This window comes from Nyctibius grandis, chromosome 8 (genome assembly GCF_013368605.1).
Source record: "Nyctibius grandis isolate bNycGra1 chromosome 8, bNycGra1.pri, whole genome shotgun sequence".
Taxonomy (NCBI): domain Eukaryota; kingdom Metazoa; phylum Chordata; class Aves; order Nyctibiiformes; family Nyctibiidae; genus Nyctibius; species Nyctibius grandis.
Window position 1 is genome coordinate 8,050,784 of NC_090665.1, and position 25,758 is coordinate 8,076,541.

Consider the following 25,758-nt stretch of genomic DNA (forward strand, 5'->3'; position numbering starts at 1 on the left):
TGACTCTCATTTTTACTTCTATCCATTCATCTTTGATCTATTGCTCCCTTCTTAATAGCAGAAGGGAAGGGGAGGAAGAAAGGGGTGTTCAAATTCCACTCTATCAAGGTCCTCATAATGTAGTAAGAGCTCAAAAATCCATAAAATTGGCCATCGTCTTTCAGCTGCAAAATCCAGGTCACATGCCAAGTATCACCACACCAATAACAACTTCTCCATCTTTATTGCCACAGAGCGTATTGATTCATTGCAATGTTTCCCGGGAATGTTTGTGTTTATGCACATGACTCTGAACATTGACCAGATAGGGTGGAAAATCTCCAAGCCACCTCTTTGTCTGAATTAGATTTTTCAGCTGAATCATTGAGACTATACTTCGATTTTCAATGCTCATGCTGGCATTTTTATGATAGCGGCTTTGGCTTATTAACCGAGAATAGTGGAACCAGCTTGTTGTTTTTCCCCTCCTTTTCTTCACTCTGTTATACCAAGGGACATTTATTACTTTTTGATAAAAGATGCACACCCCTCCCTTACGAGAGAGGCACTGAAGCAGAACGAGATGGCTCCTGCCTTTGTGCACCATCTCCAGAGTAACTGGGGAAGGGCAGGAACCAGAGCGTAATCATTCAATAAAGCAACAAAATACAGGACTGAAGAAAAAAAGCTCAGATTAAATAATTCTTCGATGTCCCTTATGTCTTCATCTATTTCTCAAAGGGCATTATGTGCAAAGCAGAAAACAGTATTACTTTTTGTATTAATAGAAGAGATGAATCATCTACTGCCATTCAACAGTTGGCACTAATATGAAGGTTCAGGTTTCACAGCTGGCTGTGAGAGAGACAGGAAAAAAGTCGCACAGACCAGAAACCGCTCACATTTTGGGGAAGATCCACATTCGGCCCCAAGACCTGAGATTTCCTCTGATCTCCAACTAGTAGTCTGAAATCAAAAGTCTCCCTTTAAAGCCTTCAAACTTAATTCTTGATCTCCTGAGCTCTAAACAGCCAGACAGAGCATTTTCAGGATGTGCAAGGAGGGCAGTGTGGGCTTGCTGCCGTGTAGCCAGCCTCCAAAAACCTGATACAGCCTTTGGAAGGATGATGACAGGCTGCTTCTGGGGGTCTAGAGGATCTCATCAGGATGGCAGCAATCTCGCAGCATCACTACGAAGGCTGCAAAGAGCCAGGTCATGCACCAAGGGTGCAGCCCACCAGCACAGCGTGCACCAGGGGCTGGCTGGCTCCTCTGCGGTGTGGGGACAACCTTCCACAGCCCACCAGGACCCAAGGACCTGGCAGGGCCTCCCTGCACCTCTGTGAGCTTTGGAGGAAGCCCAGGGTGAAAGGTGGCTCTGGAGCAAGGCATGAGAATGTCCACTGATAATGTCAAATCTCTTTTCCAAAGATCTGTGAATTTGGGGACGCTCACTCAGGTGGATTAAAGACTGAGGTGGCTCCTCCCCATGGATCACTCTTCTCTCACATCTCCTAGAGGCTGCCTGGCCTCCACCTCCATCCCTTGCGCCACCGATACCTGAATAACCATGCAAAGTGGCACTAAATTGTTGGTACCAGTTTGTCCTAATACATGAGACTGTAAGGTACAGTGAAGCAGGAGCTGATTCATGTGCGGTTCGGCTATTTCTGCTGCAGAGGTGGCAACCAAGGTGCAAACTGCTACAGCCATCTGGGTTTAATCCACCTGCACAATCAGTCAGCATTTTTGGAGAAAGCCTGGATACAAGCCTGCTAGTCCAGGACATTATGACTAATCAGGAGAGGGGAAATAGAGGGAATGGCACGCATGAGGGTTATGAGTAGTACAGTCTCCCGAGCAAGAGGAATTAATTGATTGCATCCTAATTCTTTGCAAGGTGTGGAAGTCAACAGGAGGGAAGGATGCCCACGTCTTGCAGAATGAAGGTGCGTAAAGCCAGGGTCACCTTTCACAGCAAAACTTCATAGAAATTAGATGACAGCCCATCCGTGCTAAGAGTTTCTCCACATCAGAGGGTTTGAATTGCAGCAGAATAATTCCAGCATCTGTAATTAGCGCTTCCATTAAATTCTCATTGCTCTCATATTAATTTCAGGAGTTTGGAACTGTCAGAAGCATTATTAAGGGATGCTATCCTTGTCAGGAGCTGCAAATAAAAGTTGAGCTCCTCATTAAAAGTTTAGGGCAGCCCTCATTATTTTCTGCACCAGAAGAGGGGTCTTTTTGGGTTATCCTTTCAGTCTACTGTTTCATTATAGAGGGTCTCTAATCGTTCCTGCCTCAAAGCTACTAAAAAAAAAGACTACAATTTGCTTTTCACATGCTCTTCAGTGAAGCCAAATAAAAAAATTCCTATTTGTGTTCAGAGCCAGAAAGGCACAGGGACACTGGGAAGGCACTGGAAGGAGTCACTGCTGAGTTTTCTGAATTACCTAATGACTGGACCAACGAAGGCACTGGGAGGTATAAATCCCACGCGGATATTTAGCCTGCCTTGACCTCAGCAGCTACCTGTGCCATCTCTCCTGCTTGTCACTTTACTCTGCTAGCAGAGATAGCACCACCCAGGCACCTCCTCCCACCATTGCTCCAGGTGCGGTTTAGTCCCATGGAGAACAGGGATTAACTGTCCCTCTCATTAAGTACCTCATGCAGCATACATGTTTCCATGTGAACCAGTATGATTAATTTGGCTTTAAAACTATACTCAGTTTCCTGGCTCTGGATCCAGCCGTGCCCCCAGCACAGCCCCAGCCGTGGGGATCTGGGGATGAGGGGTTGTTAGTGCTGGACAGGGAACAGGCATCGTGTGGCAAACCAGATATGGGAAATTTCTTATGCAAAAACTGGCCACCTTGTGCTGCAAGGCTACACTGTCTATATGCAGCCTGCATACGTTGAAATATAGGTATAGAGGCTTAGACAGGGAGGCAGGCTGGGGCTGCTGCCCAAGTGTGGCTGCTCTGGGGCTAAATACAGGGCTCAGGGCTGCTCACAAGAGAAGTTGCAGGGTTTTCAGCTAAATATTTGCCAGGAAACAAAGATTCAGATGGACTTAACCTCATGGTAAACTCCTTGTGTAATTGTTTGCATTGGAAATTGAAGCTTGAAAAATTAAGAAGTAACAAAATGCCTTATTTTGGATTTGAAGAAAGATTTCACTGCAGAAGGGTGTTTGTGTTTTGGAATTTATGCATTTGCTGTTAAATACAAATTGAAAACGTCTTTCAATTAAAAAAAATATGCATTTGGAGGGATGAGTAAGGTTTTACTAAATCTGATTTTTCTATATTTTTCCATACGTACAGAGTGACAATTCACAAAAATTATTTTTTTCTGTCTAGGCAGTAAACAAAGAAACCGGCTCTTAATCCAGTGAGCTGCCAAATGCTTTTTATTCTGTCTGACGCTGAACATCTCTGAAGACTGAGTTCTGTATTCCCTTGGTTACTTTTTAATTACTTTGCAATAAAATTGCAAGGAATCTAATTTTGCCAGACGAAGCCCAGGGACTCTGTGGAAGGTGATGGGGGTCCAGCTATTTTATACACTAATTACACTAGCAGGGGCCCTGGAATACTGTGCTATTTTTATTCATTCATAAAAAAAAAAAAAAAAGCCTTTTCATCTAGATCTGAGTGACTGCTATTTCATTCTCAAAAACAGGCAGCACACTCTTCATTTCTCAAAAAGCAGCTGCCCTCTTCTGCTTCCCGGGGATATTACCACCTTTCACAATCCTAATGGCTGTGCTGGTGAGATCAAAATAAAATACCATCACTTTACCTGCCTCAAAACAACAAACCAATATCAATAAAGCACTGCCACCTTTCTTAAAACCTCTGAAAATGGGGCAATATTAAATAAGAGCTTGAAATATGGGTTTAAGGAGAGAGTTGTTTGGGATTTCTATCGGTATGTCTGCAGTGCCATCAGGAGGTGTGATCACAGCATGGGAAAGCTCCCCTGAGCTGAGCCTGAGCCGGCTCAGTTAGGCAGTACAGCCATCAGGACAGACTGATGCTGGCGCATGGACGTGGGGACAGGCATCCCACACACATCTTTCAAGGGACAACTGCATCTTGACAGCTCCAGGTACCCATGAGAGCCACCGCAAGGTACAGCCACCTCTGCAACCTCCCCTCCGGCTGCAGCCAGGACTTCAAACCCTCAACTCGGCTCAAGACTGATGGGACTTCTGCATCCAGAAGGCTCAAACACATGAAAACTTGTAGTCTTCTACAGGGCTACAAGACTTTCGAAAAATTCACTCTTGACTTTTTGTAGTCAATAGGAAACCATGGCCTGAAGCTGCAACGGGCGCAAGGCTGGTTGGTGTTTCCCAAGCAGCACATCGTGGCCCCCAGCAAAGCTGCTGGACCAGCAGGTAGGTGGGAAAAACGCAGCCCGGGGAGGTGGACACCAACCAATATGAGTTATTTTGGAATTAATGAACTACTGTGACCCATTTCCTCCAAAACTGGCCTCAGTTCTGTACTGTTCTCAGTTTTTCAGTTACTACAGCCGTTCCTCCAAGGAATAAAGATTAAACACTTGTTAGAGCATTTCAGGAGGGTAACATGATCTCACAGCATGACTGCTCACTTGTCTCCTCTGCCCCATAAAATGCATCAGAAAAATGCCTGAGCTGCTCAGTGAAAGCCCTTAGAAGAAGGATCAAGTGCATCACTGCGTTTACATGAATATTCAGCACAGTCAGATTTGCCACTCTTGTATTACATCTTGTATATTATTTATATTCTTACAAAACAGCTATGAATCCAGTCACCCCACACTTGCTCTTTCCCCAGGACAGGCAAGATTCCCCTGAGACAGAAATGTCACGGCTTCACCAAGGTCCCGTTAAAAAAGTGGTGGCTCAAATAGGTGAGGACAGAGCAAACAGCTGCTCCCCATGCTCTGCTCCAAAGGAAGACTGGGCACGAGGATGCCGACTAAAACGGGCCTCTTGCTGTGTACACGGATATCTTTTCTGAGTAACAGAGTCCGCCTGGAGTCAGGGCACCTGGCTTTGTACATGTGCTGCAAATGAACAAGATTGCCCCCCAAAATACTACATTTCATCACCAGTTTAACTCCAGAACAAGAACCTCTACTGTGGTTGGTGATTTGGGTTTAAAAAAAGGTAAGAACACAAAGGTATATAGGTGGACATACCCCTCCTCAGCTTGGCTCTGGCCCAGTGCAGCCCCACCATCACACAGCTCCTGTTTTGCTTTTTCTTCCACGAGCTTCCCACACGCACCGGTTGACTTTCAACACTTCCCTGCAGTCTCAGCAATAGATTTCCATGCTTTGAGGGTGTAAAAGGGAAACTATTTGGAAACAGCCTCCAAGCACACAAAGCAGATGAAGAGCTAACACACATTTACCCCTTCAAAGGCCTAATTCCTGCAAGGTGACAGTTTGCTTGGGTCGTACAGCAACTCCACGGAAGCCAAACGCTGCAGCTGTGATCGTTCCCCAGTGCTGCAGGTGGCACCAGCCACACTGGCTTAAAGGCAGCACTTCCAGCAAAGGTAAGTCATTTATAGTAAACAGAAATTGGAAAAGCCTCCAGCATCAAAACAATATTAAAGATTGAATCCTTCTCGGAAAGACACGTGGTATTTGTCTGGCAAAATTGCTGCCAGCCATCCGACCCTGTAATGGTAGAACATTAAGCTTTATCCCAACTGCCAAACATAAATGATGCTCCTGGGTGATGTGACACAGCTTCATTTCCTTCTGGAGGAAATCTAGATCATCTTCAGCAGCACCTGCTGAGAACAGGGTGACCTCAACCAGTCTCCAGGAAGACATCCAAATATTTATAATTTGACTGTGGCACTGCAGCATTGAGAGATGGGTTTCTATACGGAACACATAGCTTGAGACTGGTAACCAATGCTGCACCCTCGCAGAGACAGGGGACTGCAGTCTAATCTTGATGCAGGCAGTTCAGGTAACCCCAGCTCTGTGCAGGGAATTGTCCTGGAAAACCCTAGCGAGGGTCAAAGGCTACAACTGCACCACTGCAGTCACACAACCACTTGCTAATGACACTCCTTGTAGGGCTAAGTTTTGCAGAAGACTACCTCACTTGGGTTTCTAAGCCTTGTTTTCAAAGACGACTTGCAACCAGATTAAAAAAAATGCTACAGCAATTTAAAATGTCTGCGGAGATTTATGAAAGCACTCAAGCAGATTAAGGTGCCAAATGCTGTTAAATGTTACCCATGACCTACGCCACTCTTGTGTCCAAGGGTTGGCAGGATCACCCAAGGGAACTCCAAATTTTGTCTCTCTCTTTCTATTCTCATTTATTCCACTGATTATTACATTTCCATCTGGGACGTGTATGTTATATTCTCTTTTAAGTATTACAGCCTACAATCTGGACCCAGGGTATATCTTTAGGTCCTGATATTTTGGGGAGGCATGCTCTGATTTGGAAGACCTGTGCTGTATTCACTGTGAGAATATTATGTTGTACGCCAATGACAATAAATGTTGGCTGGCATTTTGTAACCTCAAAGCTCTCACAAACCATCTCAGAGAGCTTGGCTGCCCATCCGTTTACCATGCAGTTTGTTAGGCGGGCAGCCTGACAGTCACAGGAATACAGCTTCACTTTCTCCTAACAACTTTAGACACCATTTCTTAAATCAAGACAATGCCTTTGACGTTTGCGAGAGGAGAAGGCAATGCTGGCTTTGTTACTGCAAACAGAAATGCCAGTTAAAAGCATGCATGCTAATTGTCAAGACTGTTGCCGTATAATTAGCATATATAGTCTGTACCCAAATTAAGAACTACACCCTTGGAAGCTTATTATGTCCTAATATATACCCAGCATGTATATACATATAGCTGTGGTCTGATCCATCCTTGTATTTCTTAGCAGCTGTGAGAAACTATGTGAAGATCAATGCTAATCTAGACTAACAATATGTCTTCAGAAATCCGTCCCATGTGTTAGACACTAGGCAATGCACGACAGGACTCCAGGCTGATCTAACTGTCTCTCTATCGAGAAATCTGTTAAGAGGAGAGATTCCACTCCACGCATCCACGTCCACATCCACCCTGGACTTCTAGTGCCTCTCTTCATACTCTCTTCACCCGCAACCTCCGACACTTCCTTCAAAGCTTCAGGTATGCAGCTACATCTTACATTTTAACAATTGTTGTCACATCTGCTGTGCTGATATTGGGCTAATACACAGCCCACCCTGGGGACAAGGGCTTAACTGGGCCCTGCTGCATTTTGCCATTGTGGGAAGAGAGTGCAGGGGAAGGCGCAGGCTGTTCAGCTGTGCGTAATGATCCCCAGCCCTTCTGCATTCTGCCTGTTGTCTGGGACTGCAGTAGATCAGCCTCAAGGGAAGGCTAATACAAACGGTCAGCGGTATAGCTCAGATTTTATCAGATATTATTTCAAGGGTATAATTGCAGGTATGGCAGCTGAATATCTACCATGTGTCTTGGGACTGTGGGATTGGCAAAAAACAGGCTGGTACCATCCACTGCTGCCTCCCATTTCTACCTCGTCAGTTCTGTGTGCCTGGGGTCACTGCAACCTTGAAACATCTGTCTTGGTTTTATTTATATTCTTCTGTTACCACTTTTCTTTGTACTTTTCAATAACATTCATCAGAAATTACTTGGGTTTTGCATAATAAAAATCCATGCTTCACACAAATAAACTTTAAATCAAAGCCGTTAAACAAACATTATCAAAGCTGTCCTATTAATTACATTTCTGTGACTGTGTGACAAGGTAAACCAAAGACAGCCTAGTCAAAAACAGACCCCCAAAGACATAGTCACAGAGACCAGTCATAAGAGAAGGCATGAGAAGCACCCAGCTCTCGTGCCTGGGTACCCTGGTGCCAGCTACCAGACAGACCAGCAGAATGTACAGCAGCCCATAATCCCACCTGACATAAACAAATGCAATACCCTGGAGATAAACTGCATTGTTCCTCTGTCTGAATTTGGACCTGCTAATCCAAATATGCTCTGAGTATCACTGTTACATGAGTAGTAGGTGCTCACCAGCAAACAAACAGAAGCTACTTGTCTGAGACTCCCATGTATTGGTAGCTTGGCCATTTCCTAATTAAGCCCAACATGCTGCTGCTGAGATACCACAAACAGCATTAGAGGTAGATGCAATAAGAAGCTACTGGAAAATGATCTCTTATAAATAGTGGGTAATACCAATGAGGAAGAGTCCTTAAACAGACTGTTTCATATGCACTCGCATACGTGGTAGGTCGAAGTGCAGAAGGGTGAATCCCTCAAGGCTACTGAGACCGCAGCCAGCCCTGCCTCGCACAAGAGCCTCCACTCTTTGCTGAAACACTCCCCACCTATACAAGTTCACACAGAGCAAAAATGAGCCACTGTCATAAATGAGATCTCAGCTCCCAAACTCTCTAGTCAGCTGCCATCAAAGATTTTGTCAAATCCTTAAGTCTGAAGGATTCTTTACAAGCTCCCCAAAATATCAGGTGTTAACCCATATGTCATGATCTCTTCTGGTGCACAGGGATTTTGCCATTTGAAGGTTTTTTCATACCTACATTTCATCTTTTAAAACCCAGGGTAATAAACAGGGTCATGTAGTGTTTTTCACACTATTGATCTCACTGCATTCAGTTAAGTACGTAGTCTGGCTTCTTCAGGTAAATACTGCATTCCTGCATAAAATTCCACAGACACATCATATGCAGGATATCTAGTTTACCATGCAACTGTGTTCATTTCTTCTTACCACTCTACACCTTGTTCTTTCATTCACAGTACCTCTTTGTACCTGGATATTGAGAAAGAAGCCTTAGATTAATACTTTAACATCTTTGTATGTACAGCAAACACCTGCCAAAGACACTCTCTAGTCTCAGATAATACACTGTGGATGATGTTCCTATCTCTCTTTACACTTGTGTAATTCCACCAACTTTACATAGATCCACTCGTATTTCATGCAGGTAGAGGTGAAGCAAGCCCAATGGAATAAGGCCAATTGAAAGTGTCATTCACTGGAGGATTAGGCCAATGAATTCTAGGTATTATCTGTTACAGCAGCTCATTACTATTCCAAAACAGACAAGCAGCATTCAATCCAAATGCTTTAGGAGAACCAGAAGTAGGAATAGAGAAAATTTGTGTGAAGTGGACATAAATGAATACAGAAGAGCCTCCAGAACCTGCACTTTGCAAGCACGCACCCTCTACAATCCTCCTAAAAGCTGTTGCTTTTTCCATCTCTCCCCTAAGAATTAATGGCAGAAGCAATATTGAGAGCATTCTCTGCCAAATTTCATTGTCTTTAAACCATGTGCTAAAGTCCATTTCCTAACACACTGTAAAGCAAAAAAATCAAACTATTATTATCAAACTGTTTTTAAAATCCAGTCATTTTCATCAGTCTGGGAACTGAGAGACTGAATGGAGATGTGGTAGGGTCAGCAGCCTGGTATTTAAAGGCCTTGAGTTCAACCCAGACTTTCTGGGTGAAATCACTTATTTTTTCCAAACTTTATTTCATCAGCTGTAAAATGTTGCAAGACAACTAAATAAGATCCTTAGACACCAGGGTAATTAGAGAAGTGGAAAGAGGGCTATTTATGCTTTCAGATCATACAATTAGTCTTAGTTTTCCATCCATTTTTGTATTATTTTATTTGCTGCCTAGTTTAACAAACACCTGTGACTGAATTAGTTTGCCCAGGTACCTCTGCATGTCCCTATGGTTTGGCTGTACCAAATTGCTATAGAATTAATATAGAATACAATCTGTGCATGTAAGTATTAAAAAGGCAGTGCTTTCACATCTGGTAACAGGGATATACTGCTCTGTGGAGGTTTGCTCCTCTCTGGTTCCTAGGATGACTGAAAATAACACAACCTGCTTCGGCATAAGACAATGAAGGGCTGGGGTCAGATTTAACATTAAGCTCCACTTACAAGTCTTTATGACCCTATTTACTATAAATGAGAACACATAAGACCTCCTGCATTTCTTTGTCAGCACAGAAGAAGTCACCTAAGCACGCAGGCAGCCCAACCAAATGCCAAATTAGGATAATTCCACCATGGTGTCACTATTCCCTGTAATGGCCCAATATCTTGAATAAGAGAGGACAGGGGAGTGCAGGGACACCCCCCTGTTCACAGTTACTCATGCACTCAGAGCTGTGCCTCAACGGCAGTCACACACCCCAAATATCTTACGGGTGCCACCAGGATACTGCCCTTGAGGTCAACAGCTCACTGCACTAACAGCATGGCCGCAGCACCAAGGAAGGGCAATGTTTTTCTCTTACCTGAGTTGAACCCAGCAAATCCCAGATTTTCTCTGCTTCAAGGCTCCACTTCAGAATGTCCTCTCTGTTTGGAAAGTCATTTATGGTGCATAAGTATACGCTCTTCTGGAGCCCTCAAGTAATGAAAGAAGGAAAGAGCACAGTGGCAAAAAAAGTGCAAATGTAAGTATCGGGCTCAGCTTGTCCCCACCTTTTTACAGTTAAGAGTTGAAAGTCAGTCCGTGGTTCAGCCTGGGGCTGTAGCAGAGCTTGTGATGTCTACTCAAGGGGAAAGCACAGCCTGAAACGGAGCCCTTCCTGTACCTTCTGCTTCCCATCCTGTCAGATGCTGAGCACTCCCAACCCCTCCTGAAGCCAAGACAGCTCATAGGGAGAACTCAGCTGGCTTTCAGTAATAGTTGGAAGTACACTGACCCCTCTCCAGAGTAATAAATTCTGCACTGGCCTATACTCCTTTATCAGTGTATTAAAACATATTACTCATGTAGTCGCACTCAATGCTAGGCTAAAATCAATTCAGTCGTGCATAGTCCAGCCATATCACAAGCAGTAGCAATACCAAACACTAAGGCTGTACAATGATAAGAGCAAGATGTTTTATTATATACTGAAGAAGAAAAAAAGAAAAAGAAAAAAAATCATTTTCTTCAACTATTCCCTCACAGGGCTCAGTACAATATAAAGAAAATAAGGACAAATGTACAAAACCAACCTGACAAGAAGGCTCTAGATGAAACACATTCAAAGCACTTGCAAATGATGTTGCTGGACAGATGCAGAAGGAAATTAAGTAATTTTTCCCCTGCAAAACAGACTGAAAAAATGGGTTTATTTTTAAAAATCCACAGTCCTGCCTTTACCTGCAGATACTTCAGATAAAAAAAAATACAATCTTAAATGTGATACATTTTTAAAGGAGAGATTCCCAAAACTACTGTTTGACCACATTTATTTGAAAATGGATTTTATTTTCACTTTCAACTTTATGCAGATGGCAAAGCAGCCAGCCCAGCTCAAAACAAAAGGAGCTCAGCCACTAACTTCAAAGAAATACTTCTCCATTTTCTGTTAATCCTTTGGCAACCATGGCATTTGTTTTTCCAAAACTGGCAACAGACGTCCATCTCATCCAGAGCATCCTTGTATATACGGTTGTAAAATTTAAAACAAAACAAACACAAAACAAAAACCACATACATGAGAAAACACCAGCAGTATGAAATTCCTGACGAGTTTCAAGGCTTGCTCCTACTCAACTAAAGTAAACGTACTTCAAACTATTTTGGCTGGAGCATGACCAAATCCTTACAGAACCAGATACACATTCCTCAAAAAGCAAAACCTTGAGACTCTTGTAACTCAAATAGAGGAGTAAAAGACGAATTTTAGCAATGTATCTTGCCTGGCCCTAGCCAACATAATATATTTAGCTAGGGTATCTCATTTACTCCTGATTTGGGCAAGATTCCCATTGGTTACAGTGAGAGTATTGCTTAAGTAAGGTAGCAAAAAGATATCATGCATTAGTAAGCTAAAATATGAATCCGTGCTTATGGCAAGAGCTTTCCCTTCTAATGCCCTATAATGGGCATCTAGGAAAGGAAAAAAGACAAGAAGCTTTACAGAAAAAAATCTGCATTTTGTTACATTGATGACCATCCTAAGCAACTCCACAGAATTTTTCAGGGTTCCTTCTGACGTACATGAAGAAAGCAAAAAGTCAAAAATAGACCAATGTTAGGCAAGATTATAACACATTTACTCATTAGTGCAGAATGCAAAATAACAGCTAATGCTTAATACAAACCAAACACTATCACTTTCATACTCCTCACAAATACATGGATTCCACATAGTTTACTTCCTTGCCTTAAAAGAAATGCTTAAGTGTAGGATGAACTTCATGTGTCTCTAAAAATATCATCCCGACTTACCAAATGAACCATTGGAGGAAAAAAAAAAAATATATCAAATCCAAAACCAACTAGAAATGGACATTTAAGAGCAAGCTGCAAGGAAATCCCTGTTTCGTTTGGCATGAAAAGAAACAAAGATCATCCACTGGTTGGATTTTGTTGTGGTTTTTTTTTTTGTTTTGGGGTGGGTTGGGTTTGTTTTTTTCTTTTTTTTGGCATCAAGGGAAAGAAAACAATACATATGTTGGAAGGAAAACACTTTCACAAATGTAATAAATACCTGTTCTGATCCAAAAGCAAAGTGCAATGTAGAGTTTTCTATTTAAACAAAAACAACCTACAGAATAATGCCTTAAATATTAACAAATCAGTTAGTGGTCAGCACAGTAAAATAAATATGAACACATTGATATATATTTTGTTTCTAGCAGCAAAGGTCATTAACATACTGGCCAATGTAACAGCTTCACAGAAGTCCTGTTTCTTGGGTTTAGAACTTTGTTTAACATGAGAAAAAGATTCAATGGGGCTGAAAATGGTACTACAGCTGTACAGTATTCTCCTCAGCCCATCTATGTCAAATAGGGTTTGGCCAGGACATGTTTTCAATATGTGTTTTGAATACTGATTTGGAGAACAGCTTTCACAAAAAAAATAAAATCAGGATCCACCCAGCTTCTCATGCTGACAAGTATGAGTTTGGATTGGCCTGAACCCTAATATTAGTGAGGTGGGGTGTCTTCTCTTTGCAGTCAACAATTTTCTATGCTGGAAGGAGAGTGGGAAAATCACAAACCATTAAGAATGCTGAAGAGGGAGAGGCCAGCTTTGGTCACTTGTAGGGAAGGGCCACAAGGGAGCACCAGGGCAAAGCAAGTCTCAGCTGCTTCTCCCAGAAAGAGAAATCTTTCCTCCCATGTGAGAAACCTGTCCCACTCTTGTTGCTTGAGTCCCACTGTCTGCTTTATACCTGCTATATAAGCCACCAGTTTGAAATTCTCAGGATGATCATATTCACTTGTATCTTGAACAAAATAAAGCAGCTACAGGCCTCTCTGTTCAGGGCAGACTCAAGCCATTCCTCAAAACCAGACTCAGCCCCATGGAGAGAAGAGCGTGCAGGAACAGCCCCCTGCCCCTCCCTCGCACACCCTCCCGAGCGCACTGCCACACTGGTGTGCTGTGGCACGTTTGCACCAGCTGTCACCAGGAGGTAACAGCACATGGAGCAAACTGAGCTTTGATACCTCCAGCAGTCACTGGAAATGCCAAAGAAGGAGCAGATTGCTGGGCTGGGAGCAGGAGCAGCAACCAAAGCAAAGTGGTGAACAGTTGATTTTTGGGACAAATGAAAGCAGACAAAAATGCGTTCTTGGTCCTAGCAACTAGCTAGACAACACCAGTACCTACAGCTTGTCCAGCTCTTATTTTACAAAGTGTTGTTTTGCTGCTACTAATTGCAGCCCCTGGGAAATGCCACGCTTTGATTTACAGCAGGAGGGATGTTTAACCGTAATGCAGGATCGCTGGTGAAACACGCTATGGTAAGGCTCATCCAGCTCCCTCTGTCCCTGCACAGTGGTGTCAGACTAGCAAAACAAAAGACAGAACACAAAGAGAAAACCAGAGCCCTTCTTTGACTGCCAAAGATGAGGGCAAAAGGCTGACTAGAGATTTTTTGCAAGGGGAATGTTCTTCAAGGCCACACAGAGGGTGAGCCAGGAAAGCACAGAAGAAACAGACTTACAGGCTGTCAAAACTGCTCAGTTAGTACTTTGCAACCTGGGCAGCTGTCCTCCTACCTTCTAACGTGCTCCAGTACACAAACCCTATTTAATTGGGCTTTGCACAAAGGAGGGGAGGGAATCCCATTCAAGAGGATGTCCCTTGCTCTGCCTGTATCTGCAGGGCAAGGATCAGCACAGAATGATGTAGGGGGTTGCTTTCGACTACTGTGCAAGAGCTCACCTTGCCTGGATATAGGAAGGTTGCATTAAGGTTGTACAGCCACGTGATGCTCAGGTAGCTAAAGGTAATGACACTTGGCTTCTGAGGAGCAGCCAAGTGCAACAAACCTTTTTGAGGTGGACCAGAAAGATGAATAAAAACTATCTGGATTTTTTGTTAGTTTACTCATTTTTTAAGGCAAGCAGAAAATCCTTCTGGAATGCAAGAGGCAGGATCAGAATGGCAAAAAAAGAGGGTGGGGGAGCTACCTTCAACATTATGCACTAAGTAAAATGCTACTGAAACCAATGGAGCTGCATCTAATTCAACTTACCGCCTAAAGAGGAGCGAGAGACAAGCCACAATGCTTCCTTTAGCCTCTCTCTGCACCTGCCACTGAAGTCAATGAAGCTATACCCACGTACAGCTGTAGCAGCACAGTGGTGAATCAGGTCCAACAGCTACATGCTGTGCTTGCCACTGGAGCCAATGTTTTAGAAACACTCTGAACTGGATTCAAATCACAGCTCCTCACATCTATCCAAGAGAGCAGAAAAATAAATGTCAGCCCTACTTCTCCTTTCTACTTTTGCTAAGGAAAATTAAAACAGACACACACCCTTTGGGTTTGTCAATACTTACAAAGTTGCTTAACAAGTTTCATGAATACTTCTGCCTGGCCAAAAAGCTGTTACCCAAACAATCATCACCCCTGACATTTACATCCTACCTAACTTTGGATTTTTGATGGTCCCTAAAACAGTGAAGTTCACATCAAGGGAATGGAATTTAAACCCATTCTGAGATGGGAAAAGAAAGGGGAAAAAATTCATCCAATGTTGGTAGCTCTAGTCCAAAGGAGCATTTAACCTCTCCTCTACAACCCATTGGGTTTTGTTTAGGGAGTGGCATGGAAGTGGCACATACCGGTCCCTGCTCCCCAAGGTCCAGGCAGCCCTGCTCTCCCAGAGCAATAAAGCTGCAGGCCAAAGACCAACACTTCCTCTCTTCTACATCAGTATGCAAAGAAATTACAGCTGACAGCTCCTTCCAATGTGTTCTCAACCCTACCCAGTCTAAGGCAGAACCAGAGCAGAGCACATCTCGTCTGAGCAGGTTTGTCTTCCGATTCACTTCATTAAGCCACTGAGACTCCCACAGACCCTCTTCAGGGGATGAGCTACATCCATGGTGTGTTAAGGTGCCCAGCCAACAACACTGAGATTCTTTTTTCATTGTTAACTGGTAGAAGAGAGTATTTCTGAATGTGGCTAATCAGCTGATAACCAGCGTCAGATCTTCAGAATGAAATCTGCATCACAGAGGAAGCAGTAAGAGGCATTACCCTCCAAGGAGGAGAGGTATGCACAGCCTTTCTGCAGGGATGTGGAAAGAACTTACTCTGGGCTGTAATGGGGGCCAAAGCAGCAATCTGTGGACACGTACACCACCCAATTCACACATTCACAGGCCCCATTCCTGCCCCTCCTTTACAGGCTGCCCAGAGATTCAGTCTGCTGTAGGGAGGCATTCTGGAGCACTGCTCTGTGGTGTGCAAAGAGGGGAGTGGGCTTTGCACATGGTCCACCTGTGTGGTAGAACCACAGAAGTTCCCAGCACTTCTTGGGCTTTGCATATTCATGCAGAAGGGTGGGGAGAAGACATAAAGTCCTCCCCGCCACTCAATACAATGAAGAGCCTTAGATAATTAGCAAACAAACACCAAAAACATTTCATGTCCTGCACAGCGTCATCCTGCCAACTATGATAGAAAAAAAATCTAACCATACCATTAAGTTTGCAGGTGTTACATGTACAGCTCAAGAGCATACTCCTATCAAATGGAGCACAAAGCAGGGCATGTGGCAAACAGCAGGCGAGAGACAAGCTGCTCTATTTGCAAACTACTACCAAGGATGGTGCGTCATTGTACATAGCCTAGGTTCTCCATCTCATTCCTATACCGCTGTTCGGACACCTTGCTTTTATGCTGTTTGCTTTCTAAGTGCTGTCTGAACTCCACCTCCTCGCTGGCCCCGGCATTGCACATGGAGCAGTAGAACTGGCCACTGGGGGTGACGCACATGGCCAGATCCCGAGGAATCCTCTGGCGTGAGCGGGGATTGAAGTAGGGACCTGAGGAGACAACAGAAAAACTTGTTTTATCTGTAAGAAAGAACAGCTAGAAGCAGCGCAGTGACAACTTCAAAGTCCAACAAATTTTATAAAAAGCAGCCAAAGACTAGCTGCTTTAACTGATCAGAGTTTGAACCTTATTTTCCCACAGGATTCCTCCACTGAGATCCAGGGGTGTAGCACACAGAGGAGTGGGACTTGCTAGTATTTTCTAAAGCAGTAGAGTTGACTTAGTGGCCCGGTCTTATTAAGAATCAACAAAGCTTTGAAAATTAGGAGTCTAATCATTTAAGTCATGAGTCAAGTTGGTTTTTTTTTTCCTCTTAACCCTCCAATTCCAGAACTAGAACAGTCTTTTGATTAGAATAAGCTGCCTCAGTTTAAAGTTATCACAAAATGATATTAAATGTAACTTTTAAAAGATTTATCTCTTCCACATGACAGTGGTTAGAATGACACAATTAAATCAAGCTTCACTGTGCATCAGGGTTTCAGCTAACATGTGCTCATAACACAAGTTAAAACAAAAAAGAGAAACAGATGCTGGGCTGGACACTATAAAACCCACTTTAAATCACAGTAAAGAGGCAAAGTTAGTATCTAACACCTGAGGAAGGACTCGACTCTAGGAACAGATGGTCTTAGAGGGAGGCTAACATGCTCTCTCATTCTGGTCATGGAAGTGCAAGTACAGGTTGATGTGCTACAGTAGGAGCCAAAGTGCCTGGCCACTTGCCAAGAAAATAAAGCAGGAAAATTGTCACCACTTAGAGCAGCCGTAGAGACAGGCAGATGGTAAATTAAGTTACAAACTGAGAAACCAAACTAACAAGCAGGCTGACAAAACAAAGCAACTTTAGCAGCTGGGAAAAAACATGCAGACATGAAGGATCAGCAGAGCTAGGACCAGCTCCTTTCACAACTTGTCTCTGCTGAAACAGACCTCAGAAACAGAAGAAAAACAAGTCTCTAGTATTCATTGTTATTCCAAATATAGAACAGATGCAAGCTCCCAGTTACCTGTGTTGTTTTGAACTGTATACATATTTCTTCTGTTCTGCATCATTTTATATTCGTTCCCTTCTTTCCTTGCCCTCCGTTTGCCTAGTTCCGATGCATCCCTGAAGATTAAACAAATATGAACAGCTGCAATTCAGAGTTATCTGAGAAAAAGCCCGCCAGAGACACTGCCACATGCTTTCAGCCTGAGCATGAAGTTGAACAATACCTACGAGAATGAGTTATTCTGTGCTTCTGCAAGACGCAGCCGTTTGGCATGATTTTTCCCTTGGTAGTGTGCCTGTGCCACAGCCGGAGAACTAAATGAGGCATCACAAAGCTTGCAGTAATCATTCTCTGTGGCCAAGATCACTCGGCCACCTGGTTTACTGGATCCCATCTAGCAGCAAAGGGAGAGACAGCATGTGAAACACAAGAAGGTTAAATCGTCGAAATATTTGAATCACCGGGACTGAGACCAGTATCATCTTCATCAGGCAACACGAGAGAGAGAATTAGAGCATATGGATTAGGACACTCTCAAGCGCTCCCCACACTATTCTTACAAGAACTTCACTTTCCCTGCCTCAGCCTCCAGAAGAATCTGCAAATTTCTTGAGATCTAGGCAAATCCCTGGCCTCAGATGGAAAGCAACTGAACAAACATGCTGTACCTCTGCAATAGCTACAGAGGCTTGTTTACTTCACAGCAATGATTTAACTCCTCTATTTCTGACTGCTGGGAGCCGATGAACAGTGAATTTCACACTGAGGAATACCCACTGACAGGTAAAGGTGCTCCTCTCTCCTATTTACAGTGTACCTAATCTCTCCACAGTACCCTGTCTCTACACCACTCACTGACCACACTAAGATACAAAAAAAAAAAACAATAGCAGAGCTGCCAAACCTCTGATCCTTACCCTTCAGGTAGGAGAAAACCTGGATCAAGACTTCAGAGGAAGGACCCAGCCTCACATGAGTAGCTCCTGCCATATGAAGGATGGCTTGCCTGTCTAGTCAGACCGCACACTGATCGGGGCAGCAACCATGTCTCCTCAGTGTGCATCATCCAGAGAAGAGTGCTTTGAAAACCGTGCAGCAGCAGTGACTCATACAGCCATGTCACTGCGGCACTTGCCAAGCCGAGCTTCTTTCACAGCTTTTTTGATATTGTTCAGGCTTACAGACACACACACACACACACACACAGAGTTCTGACTTCTACATTACAACATGAATCCTCCTCACATGCCCCCAGAGCGGTCTTTTTATTGCCATGGACCATTTTCTCCATTAAAAATGCATCAGATACCCTAGCAGGTCCAGCACCCAGGTCCCACTGCCCAGGACCGGACCCCATGCCCCCTCAGTTCAGTTCCATGAGCCACAAAGTCATTTTACGTGCCACTGAGTCCCTCTGGTGGCTCTGACAGCAGGTATGGCCATCTGCCACGTATGGCAAACACTCTTCGCTTTCGTACAGACAACAGAGGCTTATGCTTTTGGAAATCACAGGCACAGCTTCAATCCCTGCAGCCCAGCTGTGGTTCCCTGCACAGTCACATGCAAAAGCCAGGTTAGCTGTTAAGTCCCATGACAATCAGAAGTGATGAATTCCTGAAGAAGAAAGCAAAAATCTCTTTTGCCTCTAACGTGCCTGAGACATAATTAATCTGAATCACTGAGGGAACCCTCCATTCACCCTACGAACAGGAATGAGCACTGCAATAGGCGCAACAAAAAAGGAATTAGCCCTGGGCAATGGGTGTAGGAGCACCTAAGCACTTTTTCCATGTAGGTTTCCCTCACACAATGGAGGGATGATTGTGCAGAGCAGATGCCACACCCTCGTGTCCAAATGCAGCTCCAATAATGCTGTTTTATACCTGCCCTTAAACAACCATAATCAGCAGCACATCAGACTTACCTAGGAATTAAAGTATTTGCCATATAGAAATAGAACATGTCAAGTCCAATATTCTGCTGCAAGGGCAGGTCAATATCTGTGCCTTCAAAGGAAAGCAAACAGCTCACAACAGGCCATTTCCACCATCCTCCGCCATCACAAGGAAAATTCTTTCCCAACTCCTGCACTAATTCTCAAAGCGTGAGATCTAGTTATCCTTACTGGGTGTTAGGTGACAAGTAAGCAGCATGATCTCAGTCACCTTCCCATGCCTTACCTGAGCTGGAAGGGAGACAACCTGAGGTGGGGCAGGCTCAACCGAATTACTCATTCTGGCAGGTGCCGGGCAGCTATTGGCAGCATAGTAATTTCGGAGTTTCTTACTGTGGTTTTTACCCTGGAAAGAGAACCCAGATTAATCAGTGTTCTAATAATACTGTCTTACACTGAGAGAAAAAGGATCCAGAGACTGAAATGAGAAAGTGGCCATGAAGATAGCTCCTCAGGTAAAGAAACTGTCACTCAGAAAATAACAGCTCTGAACATTAGAGATGCTGGCATCCCCCCTTATCTCCAACATGCTCATCACCTAGCATGATTTGTTTTCATTTTCAACTGATTTTCTCAAATCAGCAAGGTTACAATAAGTTCCTCAATCTGTTTCCGTTTCACTTAAAACCAGTATTTTGTATTTTAAATGTGAAACATTAACTATTTTACATAGTTTTGTAAGCCTGAACACACACACACTTCTTCATGAGACTGCAGGCACGAGTCAAAACATGAGATTGAATGTAAAAAAACCTGCTTCACATTTTATTTTCTCTTTGAGAACGTATACTGTACTATATACACTATAGTTCTTTCTGGTGTTCTGAAAACGATAGAGCTACATGAGAGTATGTACATGCATTGTGGATATATAGTGAGGCATATGCATAAATAAGTTATGTACTATAAATGCACTTCTGTCCCCTCATAGCAGAAATACTGCAGAAGTCAGACGTTAAAGTGTAACACAAATTCAACCTACCCCTTCACTGGCAGGATACCACTTCTTTGGGGCCAACAGCAAATCTGAGATCTGGTGCTGGTGTCCTGAGGATATGGACAACCACCCTTTTGGATTCACTGGTGGAAAAAGTCACTATCTCCACATCTCACACAAACATAGCACTAGGCAGAGAGGGTACTAGTAAAGCGGGGTAATGTAAGACTATGACATATTTGACTCTCAGCAAGGCAGCATATGCATAGTCCCTAACCTATTTCAGGCAAGTCAACCAGATCAGCTTGAACAAAATTAATTTGGTCTGAGCTGACTCAGCTGGTGAGAGCATTTGCATAAATAGCCCCACCAGAGCAGTGGTTTGCGTAACAAAGGAAAAATCACAAGAGTCTGCTTTTTTCACTCATGTCATCTTGTTACTACCTCTCTGTCCCCGTGGACAAAGTTTTTGCAAAATGCTCCAGTGATGACACCTTAAATGAAAGCACTGCAGCATATCTGGATGACCAGCAAATTCAAGCAGGGTGAAGATACGTCTACAGAGCCGTTTCAGTCCATAAGATGGTGCAGAGGTAGCTCCAGATTAGCTAGCTCAAATGCTGCTGCTGGTGTGCAGCCACCTCAACACAGCACTCAAAACCCCCTTGAGAAGCTAAGTTAGTCCTTGGGCATTAGCCCACACATAGCTCTGCGCTACCACAGCAACGCTACTGGCAGCGCACACGCTGGCACAGGTATGTCTACACAAGCTGCAGCAGCCCTGAAAGCTGTGCCTCCTGCTACTCTCCTTACCTGGTAATGAGCCTGGGCTTGTTGTGCTGAATTCAGAGTGACATTGCAGAGCTTACAGCACAGAGGCTTACATAGTTCCTCCAGCACAGGGTCCTGCTCCACTACCTTTGCAAGCTCTTCTTCTTGTGCGTGATGAAAGGAAGGCCCCAGTCCAAGAGATTTTGGTGGGGACAGTGGTGAGCTGGCTCTTGGCCTTGTAGCCACTGACATAGGAAGAGATGACGGCTTCTCAGGATGAGGAAGAAGTCCTGCTTGCTGTAGAAGAATCATTGGCAAGGAAGACTGTGGGCATGCTACTTCTGAAGGATGAGGAGTCTTCTTCAGATCTAGACCAGAGAGACACAAATGCTGACATAAGCAGCACTAACAGGAACATCAATGATCCAGGGGACAACTTCTGTAACTTCATTGCCTCTATTTTATGCCTCCTCACAATGCCAAGCAGGATGAAGTCAGTTTATAACACTTCACCCCACGGGAAGAGCAGCACCCTGGATAACCAGGGCCAGATTAAAAGACACATGTATAAGAAGTGGATTGAAGTCCAAAATGTAGTTGTTGGTACCCCATGGCACCCCCCTGGACAGGTGAAGATTCCTAACAACAGCACACACGCCCCACTGCTCCATGGCCATGAGAAGATGTGACATACGACATGCACAGCACATACAGCTGTGTTAATGGGGATGGGAGGGATACAACCGTTGGCCACATCCTCTTTCAGCAGCCTAAGGACAAGCTTACACTCCCAAGACCTAAACAAACATTACAATGTGTTACTGCCACTGATCACTTAGAAAGAAAAAACCCAAATATTTCAAAGCAGATTTATTTTATATGGGTAGATATAAAATACACACACACACACATCCATCCCTCAAATACTCACAACGACCTTCCTGAGGAAATATGTTCTACAGTTAACTTTTCTCAAGTACGTCAACAAAAGCAGAGGAGTGGGAACCAACTTGAGCACACCTTGTTGTACACAGTCAGCTCCCAAGGGCTCTCTTCCATGGTCTTGCTGAATGACCTTGAGCTATTTCTCATGTTTCCTTTACTAACTACAACTGATGCAACATTTAAAGCCCTATCTTCTTCTTCTGTAAAATGGAGGGTTTACTCCATATCAACCTTTATTCAATTATTTCTCAGTTAATTCAAGCTCTTAGAACTAACCCTACATTTCCAACAGGGGGTTCTGAGAGGCTTAATTAATTAAAGTTTATAAATCCCATCTAAAGCCGGGATGAACACTCCTAGAATAATGCAGAGCAATGATATCATGAATCAAGGCACAACTACTGTTGTTAATGTCTATTAGCTTCTTATCATAACAAATCCTGTTCACTGCTACGCTGGGATCGAGAGAAGCACTATCTTGGCCTTTGCAGATCACTTCCAGCCAAGGCTGCCCTGGTAGCAACCATGTTTACACTATGGGCTTTGTTGGTTTGTTGAAGCAAATAGTGAGCCACATCTACATTTTAATATAACCCTTCTGGAAAATTAGGGAAAGGTAAATTAAATGCCACCTCAGAACTTTGTTCCCAAGTGGCTTTTGAAAATAGAATTTGACTTCATAGGCATTTAGGAACCTGGAGAAGCAGATAGCATTTATCCGGGATAACTTCTGGGATTTTTAATCTGCTAAAATTAGCAGGAGATAAATACCTTGCTACATTCAAGCTCTGGAATATCCCAGTTGATGCCTGTATTCTTGGGTACTGTATTACCTCCAGAGAGGTCTACGTTCTATTAGGAAAAATACAAAATAATTAAAAAGAAAAAAGAAAGCTAGTGGGACTAAAGCGCTCAAGCTTTTCTGAAACGTTTACCTCTAAAAACAGATTTCCAAATAATATAAGATTGGAGGCAATTTAGTTATTATTATTTAGTAACTAAAGGTAAGGAAAAAAAGAAATAGAAAAAATAAAAAGAGCACGCATTGCCTCGAGGACAAGCTTTTAAAACAGTAATAGAGCCGCCAGGAGTTTTTATGATTTTAAGTAAAGTAGCTCTCCACCATCAAGGCTCTGAGAAGTTCCAGGAGAGCTATACCTAAAATGATGTGACCATAAAAACAAAATCAAAACCACCACCATGAAAACTAAATGAAACAAGATAAAATGGAATCCACCACAAAGAAGGAAGAGAGGACGCAGGAATGGTGTGGTGCAAGTCACCCATCAGCAGTGTAAATGCTGTAGCGTTACCTAACTTCTCTCCAACATTCAGCATACGCCTTCCTGGTTAAGCAGAACTGTGGAAAAAGAACTGTGGAAAAAGACTTTCCTACCTGCAGTTTCCTCAACTAGTACATCTACTGGATTTCAGTGGGGCTACTAACAGAACAAGTTCATAATTGTGATGATTAAATCACAAAGGCAGGCCTATCACGGCAGTTTAGATCAACTATGCAAGCAGGTAAGCACGCCATCCAATTTCAGAGTTTTATTACACCACCATAACGGGCCTCTTACCTTAAAATGGGAGTAAATTATAGCTAAATACTTCACAGAGCAATATAGAGATCTACAGTAAATGGCAATGTAGAAGAAAACAAATTATTTGCTTTGCTTTATGTTTTGATCAAAGAATTTAGGCCTAGATAAGAATTAATAAGAATAGTGAATAGAGTTAAGGAAACAATAACCCCAGGTGCTCAGAAATTCTGAACCACAGCACAACATCTTTGACTCCTCCTTTCCCTTCACATGAGAAGCTGCAAAATCTTCACACTACAAAACAGCAAAGGAACGAGAAACATCCGTCACCAAGGACTCATAACGTTACAGGCCGAGGCAGGGTAAGGACCTGCTGCTCTCCAGGGTGAGCTGAGGAGACATTCTGCCTCAAGACAGCGTCTCTCAGATCTCAGCCATCCCTCCTCCTACACGCCGTATGGGCTAGGCTATACTTCCACTCTGTGCCAGTTGTCCTCAGTTGGGTGCAAGGGAGACAGACACGCAGCCCTCCTCACTGCTTTCAGGTTGGGGCATCCCAAGGGCAACACTGAAGGAGGAGACCCAACCTCCATGCCCTGAGTACCACAGCCTGGTAGTACCCAGGCACTGCCAGCGGCACAGGTAACAGGGAGCAATCTCCCCAGCTGTCAACAGTGCAGTTTTGGGAAAGGAACTGGTATGGCCTTAAATCTGAGCACCATTGGATGGGGAAGGCACATACACAATGTGACCTTCCTTGGCCATAAATGTAAACCACAATGAGACATCTACACACCATGTGTTCCCACCAGAATTAGTTTTTTAAATGCAGTTGAGGCAACTAATAACAGTGGTAGAAATCCATACAAATGATGAATAAGTTATGGGTTTTGTTGTTTTGTTTTTTTTTTTATGATAGGAAGCATTTCTTCTCAAGTTCACTCGTGTCTCAAAACATTGATATCACTTAACCTAACTTTGCCAGAAAGTTTACCTTTGGCCATAGACTGGGCCTACAGAACTTCCCCCTGAAAGGCAGAGTCATAGAATCATAGAATGGTTTGGGTTGGAAGGGACCTTAAAGATCATCTAGTTCCAACCCCCCTGCCACGGGCAGGGACACCTTTCCTGTAGACCAGGCCACTTTATAACGCTACAGGGATCAAAGACAGCACACCAAAACACACACACATCATACACAATTCTACCTTAAGATTCAGGGGCCACTAACCCTCTGCTGATGAGGACACACATTCAGTAACCCAGAAACAGAGGGCATCTATCATCTCTTACATCAAGAGGGTATCAGAAACCACGGTGTAAATCCTGACATCCGAGCAGACCTTTCTGCAAAGCTGCACGCCTTGGTGATGGAGTCTAAGAAAAAAAAAAGCCCTGGTACCTGCTACCTTGGAATAACTGCGCCCTGGGCGAGAGCTCAAGGCACCAGCACACAACTCTGGAAACGCAGAAACAAACCCAGCATAAAGGAGAGGCAGCCACAGACATCCGCCTCGCCCAAGTAGCCCAAGCACCCCCGAACACGGCAGAAACTCCGCGAGCCCCCCGTAGTACCGCACCGACTGGCACAGCCGGCCCCAGCCCTGCCAGAAACCCGGTGCCCCCACCCGCCCAGGCCCGGGCCGCGGCCCCACCGCGCACACGCCAGCCCCACGCCAGCACCCCTGCGCCCCGCGCACTCACGCCGCACCTACCGCGCCGGCGGGGGCTGCCAGGGATGGCCCCGGCCCCTCTCGCCGCTTCCCCGCACAACTTCAGCCGGGCCCCGAGGCCGCAGCAGGGCCAGGGCCGGCGGGCACGGCCGGCGCCAGCTGCAGGAAGTGACGGCAGCGCGGCGGGGCGGGGCCGGGCCTGGGCTGTGCGGCCGGTGGCGCGGCGCAGGGCAGCCCGGGTCCGCGGAGCCCGGTGCCCGCTCAGGAGCGCTCCCGGGCGGGTTTGTTGCTCCGTGCCTGGCCGGGTGCCGCGGGTGAAGAGGCAGTTCCGCCTGGCAGAGCGCTCCCCTGAGCTCCGCGGCCCCCCTCGGTGTTACGGTCCTGCAGCACTCGCACCGGGGATCGTAGCGTGCCTGTGTCCCTGTCACACTGCTGGGCACCCTCATTCCTTCCTCCGGCCCCAGCCAGCTGCTGGCCCTTCAGGTCCGACTTAACGTGAAATAATCTCACAGAAATGCGCAGTCACTGAAATACGCTTTTTGGCAGGATGGGCCAAAACAGGGTTGAAAAGTTACTCCAAATATTTAAGT

At 44.5% G+C, this 25,758-nt stretch overlaps 1 protein-coding gene across 2 annotated transcripts; it reads right to left on the reverse strand.

Moving 5' to 3' along the window:
- Positions 1–10,932: 10,932 nt before the first annotated feature.
- Positions 10,933–25,319, reverse strand: ZMAT3 (zinc finger matrin-type 3). Of its 2 annotated transcripts, XR_011048696.1 has the most exons (7): positions 25,211–25,319; positions 21,049–21,374; positions 19,525–19,644; positions 17,572–17,738; positions 17,360–17,460; positions 14,538–16,339; positions 10,933–11,479 (listed from the first exon to the last, which is right to left on the reverse strand). XR_011048696.1 is itself a non-coding variant. In XM_068406992.1 (6 exons), exons 2-6 carry the CDS (start codon positions 21,316–21,318, stop codon positions 16,128–16,130), a joined length of 870 nt encoding a protein of 289 aa, XP_068263093.1. In that variant the 5' UTR covers positions 21,319–21,374; positions 25,211–25,319; the 3' UTR covers positions 10,933–16,127. The 2 variants fall into 2 exon arrangements, 1 of the variants encoding a protein (XP_068263093.1); XM_068406992.1 differs by having other exon boundaries at positions 10,933–16,339.
- Positions 25,320–25,758: the final 439 nt, after the last annotated feature.